Genomic DNA, 22,825 nt, shown 5'->3' with positions numbered 1-22,825 from the left:
ATTAGATTTTTTATTTTAGTTTTGAGCAGCTGTTTTTGGCGATCACACGTCTAGTAGCTCATAGAACATTAGAAAGAAACTTCAAAACGTTGCTTTGTTGATGTTTTCATGATACAATTTAGCCATCTTTATCCAAAATGATTTCCGCTATATTGAATGTGTTGAATGAACTGGTCAGGCTCAAGACACATGCCACCTTCTATTCAGGCGTATGAGGAGTTCAGTCCAGTTTTCCCAGTCTGACTCGAGTCACATCCACCAGAACACACAACGTTTTTTCAGAAAACCCAAAGCTAACTGTTACCAACTTTTCCTCCAATCCATTTTTTTCCAGGAAACCTGCTGAGATTCAGTGCAGAGCGTGAAAACATGACAGCAGCAACTGTGAAAACAGTCATCGTCTGCATATGCTGGGCTAATTTAAGACACTTTAACACATTGAAGACAGGTTTGAAAGAAAACCTGACTTCCCAAGAAAAAAAAAAAACCTGTTCCCTTTAACTTAAGAAGAGGACATGTGGAGTTCAAAATAATGTATTTCTAAACAAGAAGTTGTATTCTGCTCAGATGTGAATCACAACTATTGAAATTAGAAGCTGTATTTATTGAATGTGTTAACATAACCTTGGTGGGAGTAGGGAGTCCTTTTAAGATCCCACACAACCACTCCACTTCTCTGATGTCTGACTCAGCTTTTGGATGATTAAAAAAGTGTCTTGCATGTTAACAAATGTTGAATTGGCAGACTTACAGCAGGGTACAGAGGAGCCAGCCGTCTTTGGAAATGCCTCCAGTTGTTTATATATCTGAGCGTACAGCGTGCCCTGTTTCTTTACACATAGAGACTTTGTGTATTAGTGGGTGGATCATTTCAACTTCAACGTCAAAAAATTAAAAATATTTCATTGTGGCATTCATTCATTGCACAACATCGCGAGAAATTGTGAGACTTTACAACCTACTCTGTCAGGTGTGTTTTCTTAAGAAGGATGCACAAACTCTGATGAACTGAAGCCTGTCGTCTGACTTCTGAGGCTCCCTGAAATGAAAGCATGTGGGAGTTGCCATACAGTAGATGAACATTTATCTTTATATGACCTGAACTGTCAGTTGTTTTAATAAATCCTTCCTCTGTGGTTATTTTTTGGGGGGTCAGGACAATCACAAACTGAGCTACATCCAGCAGCTGCGGCCGACTCAGACTGTCCAGCCCAGGATCAAACTGAAGCTGTTCGGACACTCTGGAGCTGGGAAGAGCACCCTGCTGGAGTCTCTGAAATGTGGCATCCTGCGCAGCTTCTTCAGGAGGAGGAGGACACGCATGACCAACACAGCCCGCCACCCCAACTCCCCCATCAACTCCAAACCCCCTGGTAGGTGACAGACTGCTCTGGTGAAGCTGAGATAATCCTTCACAAGATTAAGCTTTCACCTGCCAAGGAACAGAATGATTTATTCTCCCAAAACAGGCCGGAATAATTAGTTTGCCGTTATATTCAGTGCATAGCATAGTGATCATTTAATGCTTTTTCCCCTTCTCAGACATTTCATCATTCATCAAGTTCATCTTGAAATGCAGTGCCACAGATTTGTGAAGCATGAAAACAATGATTCCAGTTTACAAAACCTTGTCTTTTTTTCTCTTTGTATAAGTTTGGCCCTCTGTTCTGTAATTTTCTACATTTTACTCACAAAATTCAGCACTCAAAATGAATAAGATTACAGATAGGGCACGTTGGTGAGTACAGTGTTGTCATAACTAGTAGGAATGGTGACCAAAACTGGAATTATCATTTAAGTAACCTTCAAGTAAGAAAGATGCAAAGCTGGAAGAGCATCTGCAAACATTTAGCTGCTGTAGTTTGTGTCAAGCCAATATAACAAACCTGCCAATCAGAAGCCTGCTTGCAATGATCTCCTGCTTTGATTGAACCCATGTGTTTATGCACTAAAGATGCATTTCACCAGCAATAACCTGAAAAAATCTGGTGTGGACGTAAACATACTCTTCACAAAAGAAACCAAACCACACAAGTGCACTCAATCAAACTGTAAAGCACCAACACAAACATTGCCCTGCTTCTCACCCCTGTTCACTAAACAATTAACCCAGCAGCCCTTCACCACATTTAAGTAACCCTTGATATTAACTCCAATAACCCCCACTGGAGTCTAATAGTAGAAGCAGTCTATTTTTTTTTTTCTGCTCCTGGTCTTCTGAAAAAAGCTTTTTCGTGTAGATCTGTTCTGCACACGGCGACCGGCCTGTGGTAAGACTCCCTGACATGTTCACTGTAGTGTAATAAAACGTGAGTGAGCACACACTCACCCACACTCATGTTTCTTCAATCTCTCTCTGTTTGCACTCTGCCCGCCCTCCCTCACACACACACACACACACACACACATACGTACCATTGTGTTTCCTTTTAAGCGCTCTATTTTGCAGCGCTCAGAACCATTACCTCCCAGACAGGCGCGATGCTCGCTCAGATAATGGTCAGTTACGTGAGGCGTATAGTGTTACCGATCCCATCCTCTATACTATCTGGAAATCTGTAGCCTGTGTCAGACCTAAAGGGAGTTTGAAAGAGCTTTTTTCTCGTTCTTTCAACTCTAGCTGAATTCAGTAACGGCCCTTATTGACTGTGTGTTATATCTGCAGTGATACGTGACGTGAGTCAACAGAAACACAAAGAAGCAGGGCTGAGAGGGAACAAGTGTCATCATGGTGTCCATTTGTCTACTTTGTAGATTTTGTATTCAAACTAAATCAATACAAGCATCCATTTTGTTCTTTGGTAAGCCTGTTGAAAGCCAAAGTGTGGATCATTAAATGTGTATTTGCCTTCATCTAGTGTCGATGCTGTATGATGCCGTTGGCTGCAAAACTCGCCTTGACACCTGAAAGTATTCTGCACTCTGGCCATTCAGGTTGCTCATGCTTCAGTTATTTTAGATGGACTAATCTTCTTTTATTCATTCACTTTGTTAATCTTTTTTGTCATGCATAAATCATGCTTTCTTGTAAGAAACTTAGGCCTGTCATAAAGAATAAGGATGCTGACACAGACTTATGAGCAGCTGTGCATCCCTGAATTCCAAGTCCATTTTGCATGGACTGTAACAGATTTCTTATCCCATCCATGGTTAATGCATGACTTTACCCTCCCAAAAAACTAGTTCAGCTAATTTGACCAAAGTTGACGTGGCAAGAAAACAAAAAATGTATATATTTTTTATTAGGAGGCACTCCAAATATGAGAAAATATATCAAACAAGGAAGGAAATGATTACAGAACCTTTGTTATGATGGCTAAACCATTGAATGGACAATCATTAAAAAAAAAGAAGCCAAAAATGCGTTTGGAGCCCTGATGCAGACCTAGTGGTCAAAACATGTTGGCAAACATGCAGCAAAAAGATAAATATCTTCAATGTGATTCAAGACCACAGAAAACAAACTGTAGGTGTGGTCCCATGGAGTGTCAAAGAAATCCAAAGACTCTGTCTGCATAGTGGATTTATTTGTAATAAAATAGCACCCCCGTGTGTTAGAAAGTGTAATTATTGGGTAAAAAGGATACTCGATTAATATTCAGTAGAGAGAAGTAGTCAGAAACACTTGACTTTCTCCGATATATGATATATATATAAGATATGCGTTGAATTTGGGCTGAAATGTGCAAGGAACAAATTCATGGCTTCTGATGCCAAATGTTTTTATAAAAGGTTGATTTCATCTAAATATATCCATAGGTTCGCTAAATCCAACCCTGCTGTAGACATCAATTAACAGCCCCCCCTCTTCCTGTGTCTCTTCCTCTGTGTTTAGTGTCAGTGAGCATTTCCAACTTGTACCCCGGCTGTGAGAATGTGAGCGTGCGGAGTCGCAGCATGATGTTTGAGCCCAGCCTGACCAAAGGTGTCCTGGAGGTCTTCTCGCCCGTCCACAACGCCCTGTCCACAGCTGACGAACAGGCCACAAAGGCCATCGACATCCAGCACGCCAACATCCACGGTGAGAGCCCAAGATGTTTACATTAAACCTGTTTCCGTATTTTGGCTTTTAAGGTGTGAAATTACATTTACAACCTATAACCTTTACTGACTGTCCCTTATTTCCCTCTGTGTAGGTGTGGGAGATTTCAGCGTGTGGGAGTTTTCGGGGAACCCAGTTTATTACTGCTCCTACGACTACTTTGCAGCCAACGACGCCACAGCGATCCACCTGGTTCTGTTCAGCCTGGAGGAGCCGTACGAGACCCAGCTCAGCCACATCACCTACTGGCTGAACCTGCTGAAAGCCCTCACCCTGCCACAGGACAACATCGGTGAGGACAGGGAGGAGGAGAAGGATGATTACATATTTTTACCATGACTTCATCAATTGACTGATGGAAAATTTTCAATATATCCTATTTAACATGTAATTAGGCAAAAGCAATTGAGCAAAACACCTTGTATCTCCTTGGTTATATTAGTGCTTCTAATTGGACTTGAATATAATCTTAGTAGTAGATCGCTGTTGAGATAATTTGTAAAATTGGACTGTCAGTAAACTTGAAAAACGTTACTTCTTGGTTCTATTAAGCGGTGACTTTTTAAGTAGTTTCAGTAATTTGTTTTTATGGCTCCTAAATCTGCAAGCAGTTGTAATATTGTAGTTAAATATTAGTAATGTCAATTAAATGTAAAACCTTGTAAAAATTTGACACAATTGTATTTAATTTTTTTTCAATCTGTGTGTTTTTGTCTGTGTCTTCCTGTCTGAATCCAGCTTTCGGAGGTCGGATTCAGCAGCCTCTGATGGTCGTCCTCGTGGCGACGCACGCTGACCTCGCTGACCTCCCCAGAGCTTTCTCCGGAGAGTTCACCTACGACAAGGAGAAAGTGCTGCTCAAGGAAGTCAGGAACAGGTTGGCATTCACACCGCAGCAGACAAGAGGGATATGGAGATCATTATGTTATTGTTGGTTTTTGTTGCTGGTTCTGTAATAAACTGACTTATAGCAGGCAAATCATTGACATGGTGAAACAAAATACAACACCATAGTTTCATAAATAACATAAATTGAATACCACTGTGATTCATGTTATTAGTGATGTGTATGTCACTAATAATGTCTGCATGAGTACGTCCAGATGTATCTTCATATCTCTCAGTTCCCCTGCCAAGAGGTTTACATTTTTTGAAATGTGTTCTTTTGTTTTCAGATTTGGGCTCGACCTGCACATCAGTGACAAAGTGTTTGTGATGGATGCTGGAGCCTCAAACTCCAGAGACGTGAAGCTGCTGAGGAGCCACCTGCAGGAACTTCGCACCAACATCATCTCTGTGAGCGCTGCAGACACACACACATACAAAATGTGTTCCCTAAATCCTGATTTGTGTGTGTATTTTAAACAAATTACTTAATGACTTAATTTTCCTCCAAGAGCCTGTTGGCACAATGCAATGAATAGATCAAAAACAGAGAGTATAGTTTATCATATTTTATTTATAGCAACTTAATCTAAACCTAATAGTGTTTTTCTTCGTTATTAATCAGTTTAATAAACCCACTTATTCTCCGTCCTTGCAGAGGTGTAGTCCCATGACGCTGCTGTCGGAGCGTTTGCTGACCACCCTGCCGGCCTGGAGGAAGCTAAGCGGACCCAACCAGCTGACATCGTGGCAGCAGTTTGTCAGCGACGTCCAGGAGCACATCAACCCTCTGGTCAGCCAGGATCACCTCCGCTCACTGGCCCTGCAGCTTCACAGCATGGGGGAGGTGCGTGTTTGTTTATCAGCTTCAGCCCAGACTGTGTGCAGCTACAGGAAAACAGAATAATAATAAAGTTCTTTATGAGGCCAGAACAACGGACGCTTCAGCTGACTGTCAGTTCACCAGACTACCACCAGGGTGCACTATTTGTTCATGAATGGATAAAACCAAAACTATGCTGTCTTCTGTAAGCAATTACTTAGAATGACCCTCAACCAGGAACATGTCGTTTCTCTGTTTGTTTATGAAAGTGTCTCAGTTCAGAAAGCCAAGTAAGGAACCATGCTAAGATTGAAAAGTGTTTATGCATTTGTTGTTGTTGTTGTTGTTTATCTCAAATTAAGCCCACTAGGCGTCCTACTTTGCTGTCATTTGAATCCTTTGAGGAAAGCATTTCTTTTATATCTTTGTCAATACGTTTCACTTCATTTAATTTTCTTTTGGAATTATCCTGAATATTTTTCAGTTTCTGATTTTCTTTGTTTATCAACGCTTGTTTTATTTCTAATTACTTTCTTTCACTGTGTTTCTCCACTCATATGTTACTGTCAACTTGTTTCCTCTCTGACCATCTTTTCTCCTCCTCCCACAGATCAACATCATGCAGAGTGAGACGGTGCAGGATGTTGTACTGCTGGAGCCTCGTTGGCTCTGCAGCAATGTCCTCGGAAAGCTTCTCTCCGTGGAGACGCCGAAGGCCATCCACCACTACAGGGGGCGCTACAGGACGGAGGAGGTGCAGGCTCTGGCTCCTGAAAGCGACGTGGACGAGCTGCTGCAGATCCTGGATGCCATGGACGTCTGTGCCCGTGATGCCACCAACCCCTCCATGGTGGATGTTCCTGCCCTCATCAAGACAAATGGCCTCCACCGCTCCTGGACCGAGGAGGAGGAAGAGGAGTCGCTGCTCTACGGCGGGGTACGACTTGTCCCTGCGGAGCACCTTACCCCCTTCCCCTGTGGCCTGTTTCACAAACTGCAAGTGAACCTGTGTCGCTGGAGCCACCAGCACAAGCCCGAGGAGGAGAATGGGGATGATTTTGATGGAGATATCCACCTGTGGACCAATGGCGCTAAGGTGAGCCAGGCAGGAGTGGAGGCCATGATCCTGCTGGTCAACCACGGCCAGGGGGTGGAGATTCAGGTGCGTGGTCAAGACTCAGAACGGGCCAAGTGCTACACCCTGTTGGACACTGTCTGTAGTATAACAGAGAACCTGCTGGCCTCCACACTCCCCGGACTGCTCACAGCCAAATATTACTTGAGTCCTCAGCAGCTGCGGGAACACCACGCCCCCATCATGATCTACCAACCTAAAGATTTCTTCCGGGCCCAAGTCCAGCGGGAATCCTCGCTCACTAATACCATGGGCGGCTACCGAGAGAGCTTCAGCAGCATTCTGTCTTTCGGCTGCGCTGAAGTTTACCAGCAGGGGACTCTGGGGAAAGACATCCACATATCAGACGTCCCCCTGCTGGCTCGCAGGAAGCTCTGCCGCATGCTGGACCCCCCTGACGCTCTGGGGAAAGACTGGTGCCTACTAGCCATGAACCTCGGCCTCACGGAATTGGTGGCAAAACACAGCAACGGGACTCCCAACGGCACACCTCAGCTGAACTCGGACCTGGACTCGCAGCAGGCCGCGCTGCAGCCCAGCCCGACAGCGGCGCTGCTGCAGGAGTGGAGCGGGCGAGCAGACAGCACGGTGGGTGTGCTGATGGCCAAACTGAGGGAGCTCGGCCGCCGAGATGCCGCCGACTTTCTGCTCAAAGCTTCTCCTGTTTTCAGGGTCAACATGGAAGCGCTGGTAGGGGCTGCCAACGGCTATCCCCCCACCTGCAACGGTGGCACATCGTACAACTCCATCAGCTCCGTCATATCCCGCTGAACAGAACAGGGTCGACTTTCGGTCCTCGCCAAACGTCACATTGATGTGACATTTCCCCTGAAACAGGACAGTCACAGACTTGTGTGTGAATGAACATGAAGTGCAATCGTTACAAGAGTCCAGCTGCTCGTTCCTCAACCTCTCCATTAAGTTGGCGTATGAACCAGATGTTGTGTTTGTGCTCTCCACACCTGTTCAGCTGAGCTTTCCCTCCACGATGAATGTTGTGAAAGCGCCGCTTGTCCTGAGCTCCAAAGAGGAATCCAGTGCTTTTTATTCTGTTCTTAATCTTGTTGTGCTGCTTTTTAAAATCCCTCCTAATCTACTGCAAGTCGCACTCATCTTACAGCTAAAAGACAGAAAGTACAGAAAAGATACATTTTTCAACTCTACATGAAGGAGTGGACGTGGTTAAAAAGATGGCTGCCTCATGATTGGACCTTTTTCTCACCCATCCTCAAGTGAAAAACTGAGGACTTAAATTTATCAGCGAACGTGTCAGAGGCTGCCATCTTTACTCACCCCATCCATCACAGTTATAATATTCTCTTGCCTCCTTGCTTCTGTTTTACTGATGTGACATTTGACCATTCAGCTTGATGTTTAATAAATTAAGAGCATTTTTCAGAGTGCCTTTGTGGCCTTCTACCTCCCTAAAGAGCACAAATAGTCTTGTTGTTATGAAAACAGTAGTTCTTTGCAACTGAAGAACTGTGCCTTGTTGACACTAGTAGTAAAATGATATTTCAATCAAGTCTATTGAGGAAAAGGCCATCATATGTGTTAGACAGGAAAAGGTCGATGAAAAAAAGAACACGAAGAAGAAAAACTAACGCTCGGCTCATGTAACAAGTTTTTAAAAATTAAATATTACTGGCAAATAAACAAACACAAAGATGAAACCAGAGATTTATTTTTCTGCTGTGTTGTTAAGTGAGTCAGGAGATAAACCTGTTTGATATTCTCTCATATTAGAGTCAGTGTGGAGGCGATGTGATGCTCTGTGGAAGTCAAAGGAAACAGTCATTCACATTTAATCTGTGTATTTGTTGGTTTATGCACATTTCTTCTTATTCGATCCAACAACAGAAATCTTGATCACTTATTGATTTTTGGTGACACTTTATTTTACTGGTTTCCTAAGAAGTTTATTAGAAAATATTGACTATAGCAAGACAATATCGTGGGACATTTAGTTACTTATTTAAGGAGATACCGAGAGATGCCGTATGGACTTTATACAGCAGTGATAACGTGTTTTCCGTTTGTTCTGCTGCCCCCTTAAAAATCCATTGATGCAGCTTTAATTCATTGGAAATGAACAAGTTTATTAGCTGTGTCCCAATTACAGACTACATTTTACACTATTTAGAGCTGCAGCTAATCTGACAATTATGTTTTTGATCAATCATTGGTCTATACAATGTCAGTAAAAACTGACTTTTTGGTATTTTTTTGCGTACAAAATTCCTTTAACTTCAGAAATCAAGTGTACTAAATATTATGCTTAATTTTGTCACACTTCCACCGAAAGCCTACTTAAGATTAAATTGTAGTCTGGTATAATGCCATAAACTTTAACCTAAATTTTCTTCCATGATCCATGATCCTCATGAAGAGTTAACAGCTGTGTTTCCGTTCCTTTCTTGATCATTTTTAGCCAACCGTGGGACCTGTAGAATAAAGTGTCACTAGAAATGTTTTCACTTATTAACTCATTTTCTATTCACACAAAGGGACCTTTAGCCATTTTAACAGAATTATGTTTTCCCAGTACAGTGTCTTATTGAAGGGTGTTAATCCTTTCAGCTCCTTATTTTCTGTAGAGGGTCACACGTACGTGATGTTAAAGGTCATCAGTGCAGACAGGGTGGAGCTCCTACTGCTGAGCTTCAGGGTCCAACTGTGACCCTCAAACTGTGCACTCACTCACTTATTACTTTGAATAGAAAGTGCCACCAAAAATTATTTAAAAAGTAACTTTAAATTTGTAACTTTTTCTACTCAGCTAAAAGTAAATTAATGATATCCAGAGTCGTCAGTTAAAGTAAACACACCTGACGCTGCACCCTTTCAACGCTTCCTCAACAGGTTTTCTGCGTTAACGACCAGACGTCAACAATCGAGTTACCTTCCAGTGTCGGATTTTTACACAGTGGCAACGACGCCGCTTCTGTCGAGCTAAATTTGAGCTGCTGTCACTGTTGGCTGGCCACGCGTGGCTTCACATCTTCTTTCACTTTTTGTATTTTTATATCATGAAACCGCCGCTCAGCAGAAGCAGGGAAGAGATGGCATGAAGTTAGTAGTGTTAGCTGAAAAAAGGCCAAAGGCTGCTGGTGGAAGAAATGTTCCAAGAAAAGCATTTTCACTTTGTGTAAGCTAGTACCTTATAATGTTTGCAAACCAGAAAACATTTTTCTTTTTCACTACATGTGTTGATGTTTGGAAAAGAGTCTTTGATCCCTATAAAGTTAGACTTTGTGGATGTAAAGGGCCTTTTTCAGGACACAGTTTGGTAGAAAAAGATGAGCTCTGTGCCAGAGTGCAGTATTTCCTGTCTGCTTTACTTCCCCAGTGTTACCATCTGAGATAAAACTATTTCTAATACTCTACTTCTCTCGCTAGTTTTGTCTCAGGCTGAACTTGCCAATCGACGCAGCAGACTTCTAGCTGTGGTGTAAATACTCCTGTTGAGTCCTGTTTCCTCCACTTCATCCTCACTTTTCTGTTAGTTTTCCGCTCACTTAAAGCTTCCTTTTTTGCCCAAATGTTAAAAACTGTTGATTCCAACAAGGCAAAATGAATGTACTACACATCTTTCCTAAGAATATGGTTACAAGTAAAAAAAATAAAAATTAAAAAAACAAAAACAAATCAAAGAAATGGTGATAAAACACGATGAAATGAAATGTTTCCAAACTGGTCGGAAACGTCATTTTATTTTTCTTGCTTTATTGAAGCTTTTGTTGAGGTTGTGTAAAAGCATTGCCAATGTTGTGTGCCTACAACACGTTCAGTCATTCCTCTATTATCGCCTTGTACAGTACACAAGCTGAGAAGTGATGTTGCAGAAAGGGAAGTGCGTATTTTGTTTCTCTTGTTACAAAAGAAGAGGCACATTCGTTTTGTACAAGCTGGGAATCCCTTATATTATTATCAAGTTCGTCTCCGTTCCGTGTCTTTTCTTCTGGAACGGTTCTGACTGCGACCGAAACAAGCGGATTTAAAGGTGTTCTCATAAATATTTTCTGTTCGTATCTGTTTGATGAGGAAAGACGTACTCAATATTACTTTTGGGTGATTTTTTTCCCTCCGAGACTCCGGTCTACTCGCCACATTGCACAAGGTTTTGTTTTGTTTGTTGTCGCTATTTATGTTACATTATTTTAGCATGTCTTGGAATGCCATGTTCTTAGTACTTCTGACACTTTATAGTGTAATACATTTTATAATAAATTCTTTACCTTATGTCACTGTCTTTGTCCTCATTGAAGACACAGAGATATTTTGGAGATCTTAAAGCGACCGTTCACCCTAACGTGAATGTTTAGTCATCATCTACTCACCCTCGTCATGCTGATGGAAAGTCATGTGAAGTGTCATAGTCCGCACGACATTTCTGGAGCTTCACAGCAAAGCAGCGCTGCAACATTCTCCTGAACAACTGAAGGAGACCAGAACTTGTATTAAAACATTAAAAAAACATCCAGGGAAAGATCCCAGATTGATTTGAAAAGACAATAGCGCTGTTGAGCTCACGCAACCACTTCAGACGGGCTACGTGCTAATGCTTTTAGCTTAGGTGTGAAAAGAAAAACAGCATGGCCCATCTAGAAGTCTTTCAGTGCAAGAATATAGGATTATATACCAACACTGTAGTGAAAAAGTTCAACACAGCATCAACACGGGTCATAATAAGCTCCTTTACTGTCGACCGCTACGGTTGTTTTTCTAACGAGGACAGGCTGAAAAAGTTACATAGTGCACCTTTTTTTAAAAAGGTTTATAAAAAAATTACGTCTTTTCAAATCAGTTTGGGATCGCTGGACAGGCTGTGTGGACCTATTTCATTTTTATTTTATTATATTTTATTGTCATTTCCCATCTACTTCAGCCGTTCAAGAGAATCTCCAGAAGCTCCGGAGATGTTGTGCGGATCATGAAACTTCACCCGACCTTCCAGCAGCATGGAGGTGGCTGGATAATGACTGAATGTTCATTTTTGGGTGAACTGTTCCTTTAAAGATTCCTGAGGCAGTGTAGTCACAGATAATCATTATCGATTTTAGGAAATTGGTATAAAAAAAGTACCAGCCTCATCAAGAGGACTGTCAGACTTGCAAGAACAAAAGGTCAGTTGGAGTATTATTTATATTGTCTGTGTACAGGTGTGAATTATTGTCCCTTGTTCCCAGTGCGGTTTGTTATTTTTTAGGCATATTTTCGATAAATTAGTCCTTTAATTGTCTTGAACGGGATTGTGTATATTGGAAACGGGTGAAATTATTTTGTCCTCTTTTTTTTAATCATTTAGGATTACATCACTCTTGGGTTCAGTAATGAATCAAAATCCTTGTTTTTTCATTTTCTTGTTTTCTCATTTTTCAGATAACCCCTTTCACAATTTGGGGAAGGGATTTACAAAACTAGCAATTTTAAAATTCAAAGATATTCGTATCTAAAATCATGTTGGAGAGAAAGTGGAAAAATAACACCTGTTAAGATGTTAATAGCTTTGCAGAGTTTTACTGGGAAAAATACACTTAATATTTAAAGTTTTGACACCAGAGTGGATTTAAAGGACGCTTATCAACACTTATCAAATATGAAATGTTTGGTAAATCAGGGTCAGACTGGTGTCTTCTGGGTGATTATTTGTCCTCTGCCAGATTCCCGGCTGTGTTATTCACACTTCTCTGGGTTCATTGTGGAGCTGCAGAGCTGCAGGGACACCGTCCCTCCACCCACGCAGTCACATGACCTCTCTTCTGCCTGAAGCACTCTGGGTTTGTCTTAACGTGTCCCAACTTCTGCTGACGGTGTTGACTGCCATTCAAAAATACTAACAGGGAAAGATTGATGGAGCAGAACTCGTGATGTTTGAACCACGTGAATCTGAATCCGTCACACTTGTTTTGCACAACGGGTTTTAAAAGTTAGATTTGTTTTTATACATTTTTGGTTTTTAAGCATGATCCAAATTGGGTTAAACGGTTTGAATATACAGCATGTCTGGGGTCTTCACCTTCACACTGACCTTTTGTTAATTCAGCATCTGTGTAATGTGGTTTCTCACCATTTGGAAAAATGTTTTTAACAGAAATAAGTTCATAAACATACCTAAAATGAAGACAATACACTTCAACTAACTTCTGAAAACAAGGCTATGAGAAGTACACTGATGAACAGTTACACTGAACAGTTTTAGTAAGCACTGAGTTCATCTGTTGGAATATGTTCTGCCTACAAAAATTACTCAAATATACTCTCTGATTTGATGAGTTAGCAAGCTTGCTAACATGCTAGCAGTAAATATCCTGGATATAAGCATAGAAACACTGATGCTAGCAAGCTAAAATAGCTACTAAACCATGCTAAGGAGAACAATGTTGGCCTCAATGCTAACGGCTAATGCTATCTTTATATAGCCTATTACAATAATGGATTATCATCAGGCGCCTGATGCTTTAACATGTAAACATTTAGTTAATGTGGTAGTTTAGGCAATGTGCTAAGCTAATGTTAACTTTTGTCAGCATTAGCAGTGCTTGGAACTGAATTCTAACAGATAGCAACTGACGCTATCAAGGTCCAACAAAGCCTGACGAGCTGAGTCTAAGATTGTTGAGAAAACATCAGAAAAAGTAGTAGATGTTTGGAGCTTTCAGTCAAATCACATGGTCTTCATCAGCAGATTAAATTTGCCCATTTGTCGTGCAATTGTTGACATTTCCATTTTAGTTTCAGGGCTCACTTCTCGTCCACGATGTCAGAATTTGAAGTTTAATGATTATTCTTTATTTTTACGCGGCAGCTGAGGATTTAATCCCACCACACTGTCCTTTGAGTGGCTGCTCGGGTAAATCTTATCACGTTATCTTCATTATCTCTTGCATCTGGGGCCACCTTCAGAACAAACTTAGAACTGACAGTTGTGTTTTCCTGTGTGTGACCTTGTTACATCCTCACAGGACTGTTAGCGCTTGTTGTTGCGTTTCCTAATCGAATACTTCCTGGATCAATAATGTTAAGAAACACTCGAGGCTGTAAACAACATGTAGGAGTGTCAGTTCTCGCATGTCTGTAGACGTGTTCGTCTACAGACGGCTGATAACCGTCCTGTTGTGTTGGCCGAGATGCGTCCTAATCTGAGGAATGCATAAATGTTGATAATGGTTCACAGAGTACATTAACAGGCCTTAAACGACACCCTGTTACTGTGAAATTAACTGAATATTAGTCACATTTACAGATTACAGAAACATGCTCTCAAAGGCACTGGATCTTTATTCTCCATGTTGTGGCCTTCAGTATACAGACATTTAAAGGAATAGTTGGACATTTTGAAACATAATCTTATTTGCTTTGAGAGTTATGAGAGGAGAAATAATACTCTTATATTGAAGATGTACTCTAACAAAGTGAATACACTTACCCTAACCCTTCCCAAAAGTCGAACTTTTCCTTTTAAGTTAAATTAATGTAAAAGGAGACAATATATTCTGTTATTTGCACGTTATAAAGTCTTTTATTTTGACGCTCAAGTACATTTTGCTGGTAAAACTTATTGTGTTGTGTTTTTTAGCAACAGATATGAATACTTCCTCGACAGCGAGCAATATTTACTCAATATGGAAAGCCAATAATATTGTTTTTAGATGGCTTTGGTAACCGACCACGCCTGCATGCTCATACAGGAAGTCGAGCATTGTCATGTGTCCCTGTGCTTGAGCAACACGATCCAGTCACACACGAGCCGCTGAGGCTGCAGTCTGCCTTCTGATTTCTGCAAATGCAGGAACATGATGTATTTGTAACCTGCACTGCAGAGTACTCATGATGCCGTGTTAACTTCACCGTAGTGTTGCACCGAGGAAATGTAGGAACATCACTCATCCCGCAGCATGTGACAACACAAAGACATGATGCATGGGCCAGATGTAGATGAATCACGTCACGCAATGTTAAGGATGAGGTTAATTATTTTACTTTAGCGAGCAGCCGGGGGTAGTTTATATTCTATATCTAACAGCTTACATGTGGTGGGTATTTGATTGTGCAGGCCTACTCATAACGCAAAACAGCTCCTTCTGTTGTTCATTTTTGTAGTTGATCATATCTGCGTACAATCTGAACCTGAAAAGAAATTAAAGTTGCAGTCGACTTAAACAAAACAGCTTATCAACAGATGCTAACTGTAGCAGACGTTAGCTAGTTAGTTCAGTTAACGGTGAAGCTAGTGGTCCCATTGGCTGACTCTGCATGGGCACAATAATCTCTTCCGGTACAACGTGGCTAGGGGCAAGCTAGTTAGCATGCTAACATCAGTAGATACTGCTGTAACACGACACAAAGACGTCTTTGAAATAACATCAAAACTGTTATTTCTACGGAAGCCCTAAAGGGCCATGCATTCATACATTTTATTTCCTCCGTTTTCCCGTGATAATGAATTAATTTCGTTTGTTTTCTCGAGATCTTGAGTTATTATCTCGAAATAACAACTGCCATTTTGCCGAGATAACGAGATAATTTTCACGAGATCTCGAGTTATTATCTCGAAATAACAACTGGCATTTTCCCGAGATAACGGGATCATTTTCTTGAGATCTCGAGATAACGAAATTTTGTTTTCCCGAGATAACGATATAATTAATTCGAGATCTCGAGATAATGACTGTGATATGATAGGCCTGAGATTATGGAGACGCCCGGGACCTCGTAGCTGGTCAGCTATGTAGTTAACGACGACATCAGGCTCACTTAGATTGCGCCGCCGATATAGCTGAAGCCTTGCTAACCGTCTTTTTAGATTACGCACACTAATGTGTATATCATCTGTAATAGCAAGGCATAATGCTATTTCAGCCTGTGTCAGGCCTTGATTGAAAAGATATGTGACGCGGTGATCTATATGCTCCTGCTCCTCTGACATTGCTACACTGAATGATGTTTCCTGCAATGATTTAATAAACTACACTATCGTTTTGTTTTCTCAAGATCTCGAATTAATTATATCGTTATCTCGGAAAACAAAGTTTCGTTATCTCGAGATCTCGAGAAAATTATCCCGTTATCTCGGGAAAACGGCAGTTGTTATTTCGAGATAATAACTCGAGATATCGAGAAAACAAATGAAATTAAGTCGTTATCACGGGAAAACGGAGGAAATAAAATGTATGAATGCATGGCCCTTTAGGGCTTCTGTATATTTCTTCAGATTCTGTTGAGAATATTTGTTAATTTTTTAACGTCATAAAATTCTTACATATTGCACCTTTAAAGGACCATTATGTAGCTTTTCTCCCTAAAATAACAGCTTCAAAACCATTTTGACCGTACAGTGTTTTGTAACAGGGTGAATTGTGTCTCTGTCTCTATCACTTGTTTCTGCACTATGTAACTTCAGTGAGAGGGGAGGATAACAGCGTTACAACACGTTTTCAACACATAACAATATGATGTAATGAGTTTTGTTTGTAGTTACCTAAATTTGCACTCAGAAACTGTAGGGGGTGCCAAATTGCACAAAATGCCAATTTCTACATGATGTTGCTTTAAAGTGGTCAGATAAATACATTACAGTAAGAAGACTATATCTCTGGTATAAAGCAGCTGATGTAAATGAACTGAACTTCCCACGCACAGCCAGTATCAGTGATCAGGTGCTCGTCTGTTGCAGAAACACTTCACCTTCAAATATTCAAGTGACATAAAATAACTCAAACTTGAGGAATACTTGATTAAATGTACACGGTTGACTTTTACACCACTGATGTCGGACAAACAATATCACAAACTTAGCAGCGGCAGGAACAACAACTCTGCCTGTGCAGAGTTTCAGTCTTATCAATCACATGAGCATCGACCCTGATTAACTCAGACTTTGTGCCGGCTGTTCCAGGAAGTGCTGATGCATATTCATACCCTCCCACTGCTTTTTTATGTCAACAGTGGCTATATAGTATTATACATGTTTTATGTCCTTTATAGACATCTCCATTTGAAGATTGGACAGTGTAGACAGTGTTCTGGCAATGTTCTCCCTCTGTCTTGTCGTCTACAGAGCAAACCAGTAGTCTATGTATGTTGGAAAAATAAAAATAAAAATAAAACAAATATCAAGTTAGAGTCAACCGGAGACAAAAAGATTATCTAGCACAAAATGTTACACCACACCGAGGGTTTGGCTTACCGGGGCCATCTTGACCCTGTGTAGCCTCTGGACCTGTGGCCAGTAGGCCTGTTCAGTAAGCACGTCCATCTAAAGCACCTGCAACCACCCGTGGGCCCATAAACTGCATATTGTTGACCTACAGTATCTTATGTTTGTTGTGTAAGGCTTCAGCACACCACAGTCCTTTAACGATTAGTTTTCATGTACACAAGAACCCAGGTCACTCTGAGAATTTAGGTTGGAGATCAGGCAACACGTTTACATGCCTTTGCTGAACCAGGCTAACCTGAAGCTGCATATGCAAAATGGGGAGATGTGGGAGGTAGAAAGCGACTTCTTTAGATCAGTCGAGGCTACTTTGTACGACTTATCTCCTTGGTGCATTCAATGGTCTTTCCTTTTATCTGTGCTGTCCCAGCAGGCAGTTCCAGGGGGGTTACATCCTACCATAACAACAGGGTTAGGGTTGATTTGACCACTAAAAAAAAGGTCCATCTTCACTCCACCTGTCTATAAATCAGCTGAGCAGTATGTTTAAGTCACTGTGAATATCTTAACGTGACTCTGTCACATGAAACAAGTGAGTCGAGCTCATTAAATGGCCCTTTTTGTGTGTTTTAGCAGCAACAATCCTGCAAAAAAAAACATCTTGTCCTACTTGTTGTTCCAGAGGGAGGGAATCACGTGCCTCCGTGATGACGTCACACGCCGGGGCGTGCCAGCGGCGTGATAAACAAGGAGTGGACCAATCAGAGAGCTCGGTGGGCCGGCCCTCTGCGGTCCGTCGGGCCTTTATAAACTTTGTGTAGCAGCACCGCACAGAAGAGCTGCTTTCTTCTTCTTCGCCCTCAGCTGTACAGATTTACAGTAAGTCTGACAATTGTTCATCTTGTTTGCTTTCTCGTGTCAAAATATCCAAACTTGACACCTGAATGTAGCCTTTAATCGATAACACCGCTGATTATTTGCGTTTCTTCGGGGTATTTTTGGTCACTTGAGCCCAGAATAAACACCCCAGTGTCCGTTTAAAAAAACGTCTACTTCAGCTAATGTGTCATTTTTATGCCTTTGTTAAGTCATAAATGCTCACACTTTTATTGTTGTCCGCCAGTACTAGCCATCTTTTTTCATTCGGCTGTCTTTGTCGTCGTCCTCCCTTGTGTGGCTCAGAGCAGCCATTGCTTATTTTCCTTCCCTCGGCTTAAATTAAGAAATAAACGTCCAGCTAATATCCAGCAACAGTAGCTCAGGTTGAATGGGCCGCCTTTTTTGGTAGCAACCGGTCAAAGTTTTGGTTTCTTTTCGGTTTTTCCTGGTTGCAGTTTCGATGTCCAGGCCGGTTTCTTGGCTCTCCGCCGCCGCAGATCCCGTGACCTGCGAACAAAACAACAACAGGCTCGGTGTATTGTCTGGATCTGCCTACATTTCTGCTGCCCTACTTGCTGGAAAACTAGCCTTTGTATCATAACCGCCTGCTTTTTCTGTTAGCATACATTGAACATAATGTATCCACCGACTTATGTCGCTTATTGACCAATCGTTAAATGACTGTACTGTCGGGAATGTGTATTGCAGCTTTGATGCGGATCCCATTTTTTTTTTTCATGAGTCATGGGAGTGGACAGGCTCAGTTACAGGATCTGTGTGCATGACAGGAATTTCGGTTATGTTAACGCTTTTCTTGAGAAGTCGTGACTTTGTAATGGAGTCACTGACTAACGAGCTTCTTTGGAAATGGAGGCCTGACTTGTTGTCCTGCTGTTCTCCAGTAGGAAGCAACAATGCTGCCTCTAGCCGTGATGGCCGTGTGCCTTAGTGCAGCCCTCTCAGCCCCCAGCCTGGACCCACAGCTGGACGACCACTGGGACCTGTGGAAGAGCTGGCATACAAAGAAATATCATGAGGTGACTTGTTTTTCTTTATTTTTCTTACCTCTCCAGCAAGCTGCTACAGTCTGCCAAATTTAAAAAGAAGAAGAAGAAAAAAAAAGTCTGACTTGTGGTTTCTTTTTTGCAGAAAGAGGAGGGCTGGAGGAGAATGGTGTGGGAGAAGAACCTGAAGAAGATCGAGCTGCACAACCTGGAGCACTCCTTGGGCAGACACTCCTACCGTCTGGGCATGAACCACTTTGGAGACATGGTAAGACCACCCATATCTCACTGGGAAAAGCATGTCAAGATGTTGAAACCACAGAAAGAAAAGGAAAATGGATTCGATAACTGGCAATAGGGGGAAAAGGGGTCATGAACGTGTACTTTTAGATAAGTTGAAATCTGGAAAAAACAAAACAGATTTAGTCTGGTGTGGGGCATGGACATACAGAGAAAACCTCATACTTGAGATGAAGTAATTATTGATTTAAAAAAAAAAAAAAGATCATCAAGCCCAGATGAGTCTGCAGCTAAAAACAGACATTAGTCCCTCACAATCATAATCCACAGGCACTCATTGCCCTTTTGTCTTGTCAGATTGTCAGGTGTTGTGGGTGAAAACAAGCAGTTTACATCAAACTGTCATCTTCACTTTGTCCTTCCACAGACTCACGAGGAGTTCAGGCAGATCATGAACGGCTACAAGCTCAAAGCAGAGAGGAAGTTCAAGGGGTCCTTATTCATGGAGCCCAACTTCATTGAGGCCCCACGTGCCGTGGACTGGAGGGATAACGGCTACGTCACTCCCGTCAAGGACCAGGTAACGGTCGTTTAATGTCACATGTAGCCTCAGGACTCCCAGACAGCCACACCCAGTGAATTATCAAGGTGTGGTTAAACGTGTTTATAATTCCTGGGAGGACTGAGGTAAAATGCAGGAAAGATTTGGCAGGCACAGTGTAAGGAGAAGACGTTGGTGGAGACATTTTGGATCTTTAATGTTTACTTGGACACATCTGAGGACTTATAGTGACTTATATGAGAATTTGAACAGGACAAGCACTTAAAATATACCTTTCAAAAAGCATGTAAAGCACACAAATAACACACTACTCTGAAATGTATAGTTTCTGACTCTTAATCATCACAAGAAAGGTTTTTAAAGTAAAATGTTTTTTTCTTTTCAGAAACAGTTCTGCTGTTGTAAACACTGTACGTTACCACAAGCTCTTATTTTAGCAGCTTAGGAGATCCAAAGACATGACCTTGTATCAGCTGTTGAAAAAACTTTGTAAACAAGATTACGTAATGTGAAACTTTAAACACTTGCATCGTTCCAGATTAGCTTATTTGAAGCAACTAGGGTACTTCTAACATCCACTGAAGCACATGTTTTGCGCGAACAAGAAGATAAGATGGCTGCTTGCAGGTTTCTTTTGTTATCTATGTGCTACACACACACACTTTCTCTCCTCCTGCCTGTGCACAGTCTGTTCTCTCCACCCTCACGGCATGCTGTACATTAACGCCCTGTAAGCTGAAACCAGCCCGACTGGCTCAGTGTAAACTAGGCCACGGTGGAGCAAACGCTCTTGTGTACATTAGGCTCAAGTGCAAAGTCCAGTGTAATTTTATTTATAGAAGCAAAGTGCTTTCCGGAATGGAGGAGACAAAGTGCGAAAACAAGATACAGTGTGTCATGACAACAACCTAATTAAGGATTACGATAACAACTATTAGACACACATAAATAAAATATTGATGAGATAAAAGAGCAAAATACAATAATAAAAAGGTGGTGGGATGACAGAAAAGAGGGAGCTAAAAAAGTCCAGTATGGACACAACAACGTGTCATTATGCAAACGACATAACTACTATTGGTCTGTCCAGAAGGTGATGGTGTAAAATGTATTTGAGGCAGGATTTAAAACCAGACGGTGCCAGCAGGACAAATACTGATAACAGGAACAAAATGGCCGACATCAGAAGACCACGAAAAAGCATAAACAATAACAATAACTTTTACAATAACTGGATGGCCTACTAATATGACTCCTGATAATAAGAAACTAGTTAATAGGTGTATCTAATATAAAGTGTAACTTACTTATCTTGCTGTAATCATTGAAAGTGATTCTACATTATGACAAAGGTGAAGTGATGTTTTCATCAAACGATCATGAACTTCAGGAAACACACATTTTTTATCTCTTAATTTCTTCATCAGTCTTAAAACCTTCCCCTCTCTCTCTTCCTCAGGGTCAGTGTGGCTCTTGCTGGGCCTTCAGCACCACCGGAGCTATGGAGGGTCAGCAATTCAGGAAGACCGGTAAACTGGTGTCGCTGAGCGAGCAGAACCTGGTGGACTGTTCCAGACCCGAGGGCAACGAGGGCTGCAACGGCGGTCTGATGGACCAGGCCTTCCAGTACATCAAGGACAACCAGGGCCTGGACTCTGAGGACTCTTATCCTTACCTGGGAACGGTATGTATTTCAGGAAGGGGTAACCTTGAAGGTTGCCGTTGATGCTCTTTTATGCAGTGTTTAAATGGGGGAAAGTGGTTGTAAACACCTGTTTTGATGGTTGGAAAAGGAGCTAAACACACAGAATCACCTTTTTAATGGTTCTTAAAGTAATTTCTACAGGAAATGATGATTTTGGCACTCTAACGCCCTGCTTATCATTATCTTTTTCTTCTTGTCTTCTTCCAGGATGACCAGCCGTGTCACTACGACCCCAACTACAACTCTGCCAACGACACCGGTTTCGTCGACATCCCCAGTGGCAAGGAGCACGCTCTGATGAAGGCCGTGGCTGCTGTGGGACCCGTCTCAGTAGCCATCGACGCTGGTCACGAGTCTTTCCAGTTTTACCAATCAGGTCAGTTGCTGGTTTTATGTAGAACGCAATTGAAGTTGACATTTTTAAGAGTCTATATCTAACTGAGTGGTGTTTTTAGGAATCTACTATGAGAAGGAATGCAGCAGTGAGGAGCTCGACCATGGCGTGCTGGTGGTGGGTTATGGCTTCCAGGGAGAAGATGTGGACGGAAAGAAGTACTGGATCGTGAAGAACAGGTCAGTGAAGTGAAGAGCATGTTATCTCCATGTTATCAACCTGAAATGCAACAGAGTGACTTTGTTGAACGTATAGAATTTTAATTTCTATCAAAGATAATTCAACAAATGTTGTGTAAATGGTAAGCTAGTTTACAGGCTGTCCTTGATTGAGCTTTTATAAAATTCTCTAAAACAGCAGATACTCTAAATGTATAAACTCATCTCCTGACCTTGTTTTGTTTTGTCTCCTTGCAGCTGGAGTGAAAAGTGGGGAGACAAAGGCTACATCTACATGGCTAAAGACAGGAAGAACCACTGCGGAATCGCGACAGCAGCCAGTTATCCTCTCGTCTAACATCTGCACTGCTCCGCTCCGTAGCACCATAGTTTTTTTTTATTGCAATAGTCTGGCTGAAGACGGGAGACGAGGCTTCAGTCGGCGCGACACATTGTCAGGAGATTCTGCGATGTTTGTTTAAAGAGGAGACACACTGTTGTTTTTAGGGAAATGCCGCCATTTTGTTTTGGCTGTTTTTAGGCCACTTTATGAAAAGATTTTAGTTTAGTGTTTTATTCTTTGTAAATATGTGTATGCTGCTTGGTGAGTGGTACGTAACACTTGCTTCGGTCATTGTAAATGATTTTTTTCTACTTTTACTGTGATCAATTAAAGTTGTGAAACACTAGTTTGGTGTTATGGAGTATTTTTGACTGCTTCTTAAAATCAGGTTTTATCTGCATTTTTAAATATTGTTGTTATCCTGTGAAAAATACTCCCGTGAGGCAGTAAGTTGGAGTATTACATCATTAATCTAAGTAATTGTTAAATAATCATG

At 41.6% G+C, this 22,825-nt stretch overlaps 2 protein-coding genes across 2 annotated transcripts in view; both read left to right on the top strand.

Annotated features, from left to right (window-relative positions):
- The window catches only part of dapk1 (death-associated protein kinase 1), a 75,522-nt gene extending 64,395 nt beyond the window's left edge, over positions 1 to 11,127 (top strand). Inside the window, exons 20-26 of the mRNA XM_073466753.1 lie at positions 1,157 to 1,373; positions 3,836 to 4,021; positions 4,137 to 4,334; positions 4,781 to 4,919; positions 5,218 to 5,338; positions 5,586 to 5,774; positions 6,361 to 11,127. Coding sequence (XP_073322854.1) covers positions 1,157 to 1,373; positions 3,836 to 4,021; positions 4,137 to 4,334; positions 4,781 to 4,919; positions 5,218 to 5,338; positions 5,586 to 5,774; positions 6,361 to 7,656 — 2,346 coding nt within the window. The 3' untranslated portion in view covers positions 7,657 to 11,127. The remainder of the gene's footprint in view (positions 1 to 1,156; positions 1,374 to 3,835; positions 4,022 to 4,136; positions 4,335 to 4,780; positions 4,920 to 5,217; positions 5,339 to 5,585; positions 5,775 to 6,360) is intronic.
- A 6,705-nt stretch (positions 11,128 to 17,832) lies between these two features.
- ctsla (cathepsin La) lies at positions 17,833 to 22,675 on the top strand. The gene is made up of 8 exons (XM_073465432.1): positions 17,833 to 17,923; positions 18,826 to 18,960; positions 19,073 to 19,195; positions 19,595 to 19,747; positions 21,189 to 21,413; positions 21,642 to 21,810; positions 21,890 to 22,007; positions 22,245 to 22,675. Exons 2-8 carry the CDS (start codon positions 18,838 to 18,840, stop codon positions 22,342 to 22,344), a joined length of 1,011 nt encoding a protein of 336 aa, XP_073321533.1. The 5' UTR covers positions 17,833 to 17,923; positions 18,826 to 18,837; the 3' UTR covers positions 22,345 to 22,675.
- Positions 22,676 to 22,825: the final 150 nt, after the last annotated feature.

Source organism: Pagrus major, chromosome 5 (genome assembly GCF_040436345.1).
Source record: "Pagrus major chromosome 5, Pma_NU_1.0".
NCBI classification, from domain to species: domain Eukaryota; kingdom Metazoa; phylum Chordata; class Actinopteri; order Spariformes; family Sparidae; genus Pagrus; species Pagrus major.
Note: the sequence above shows the minus strand (reverse complement) of the source record. Positions and strands in the feature narration are given on the sequence as shown.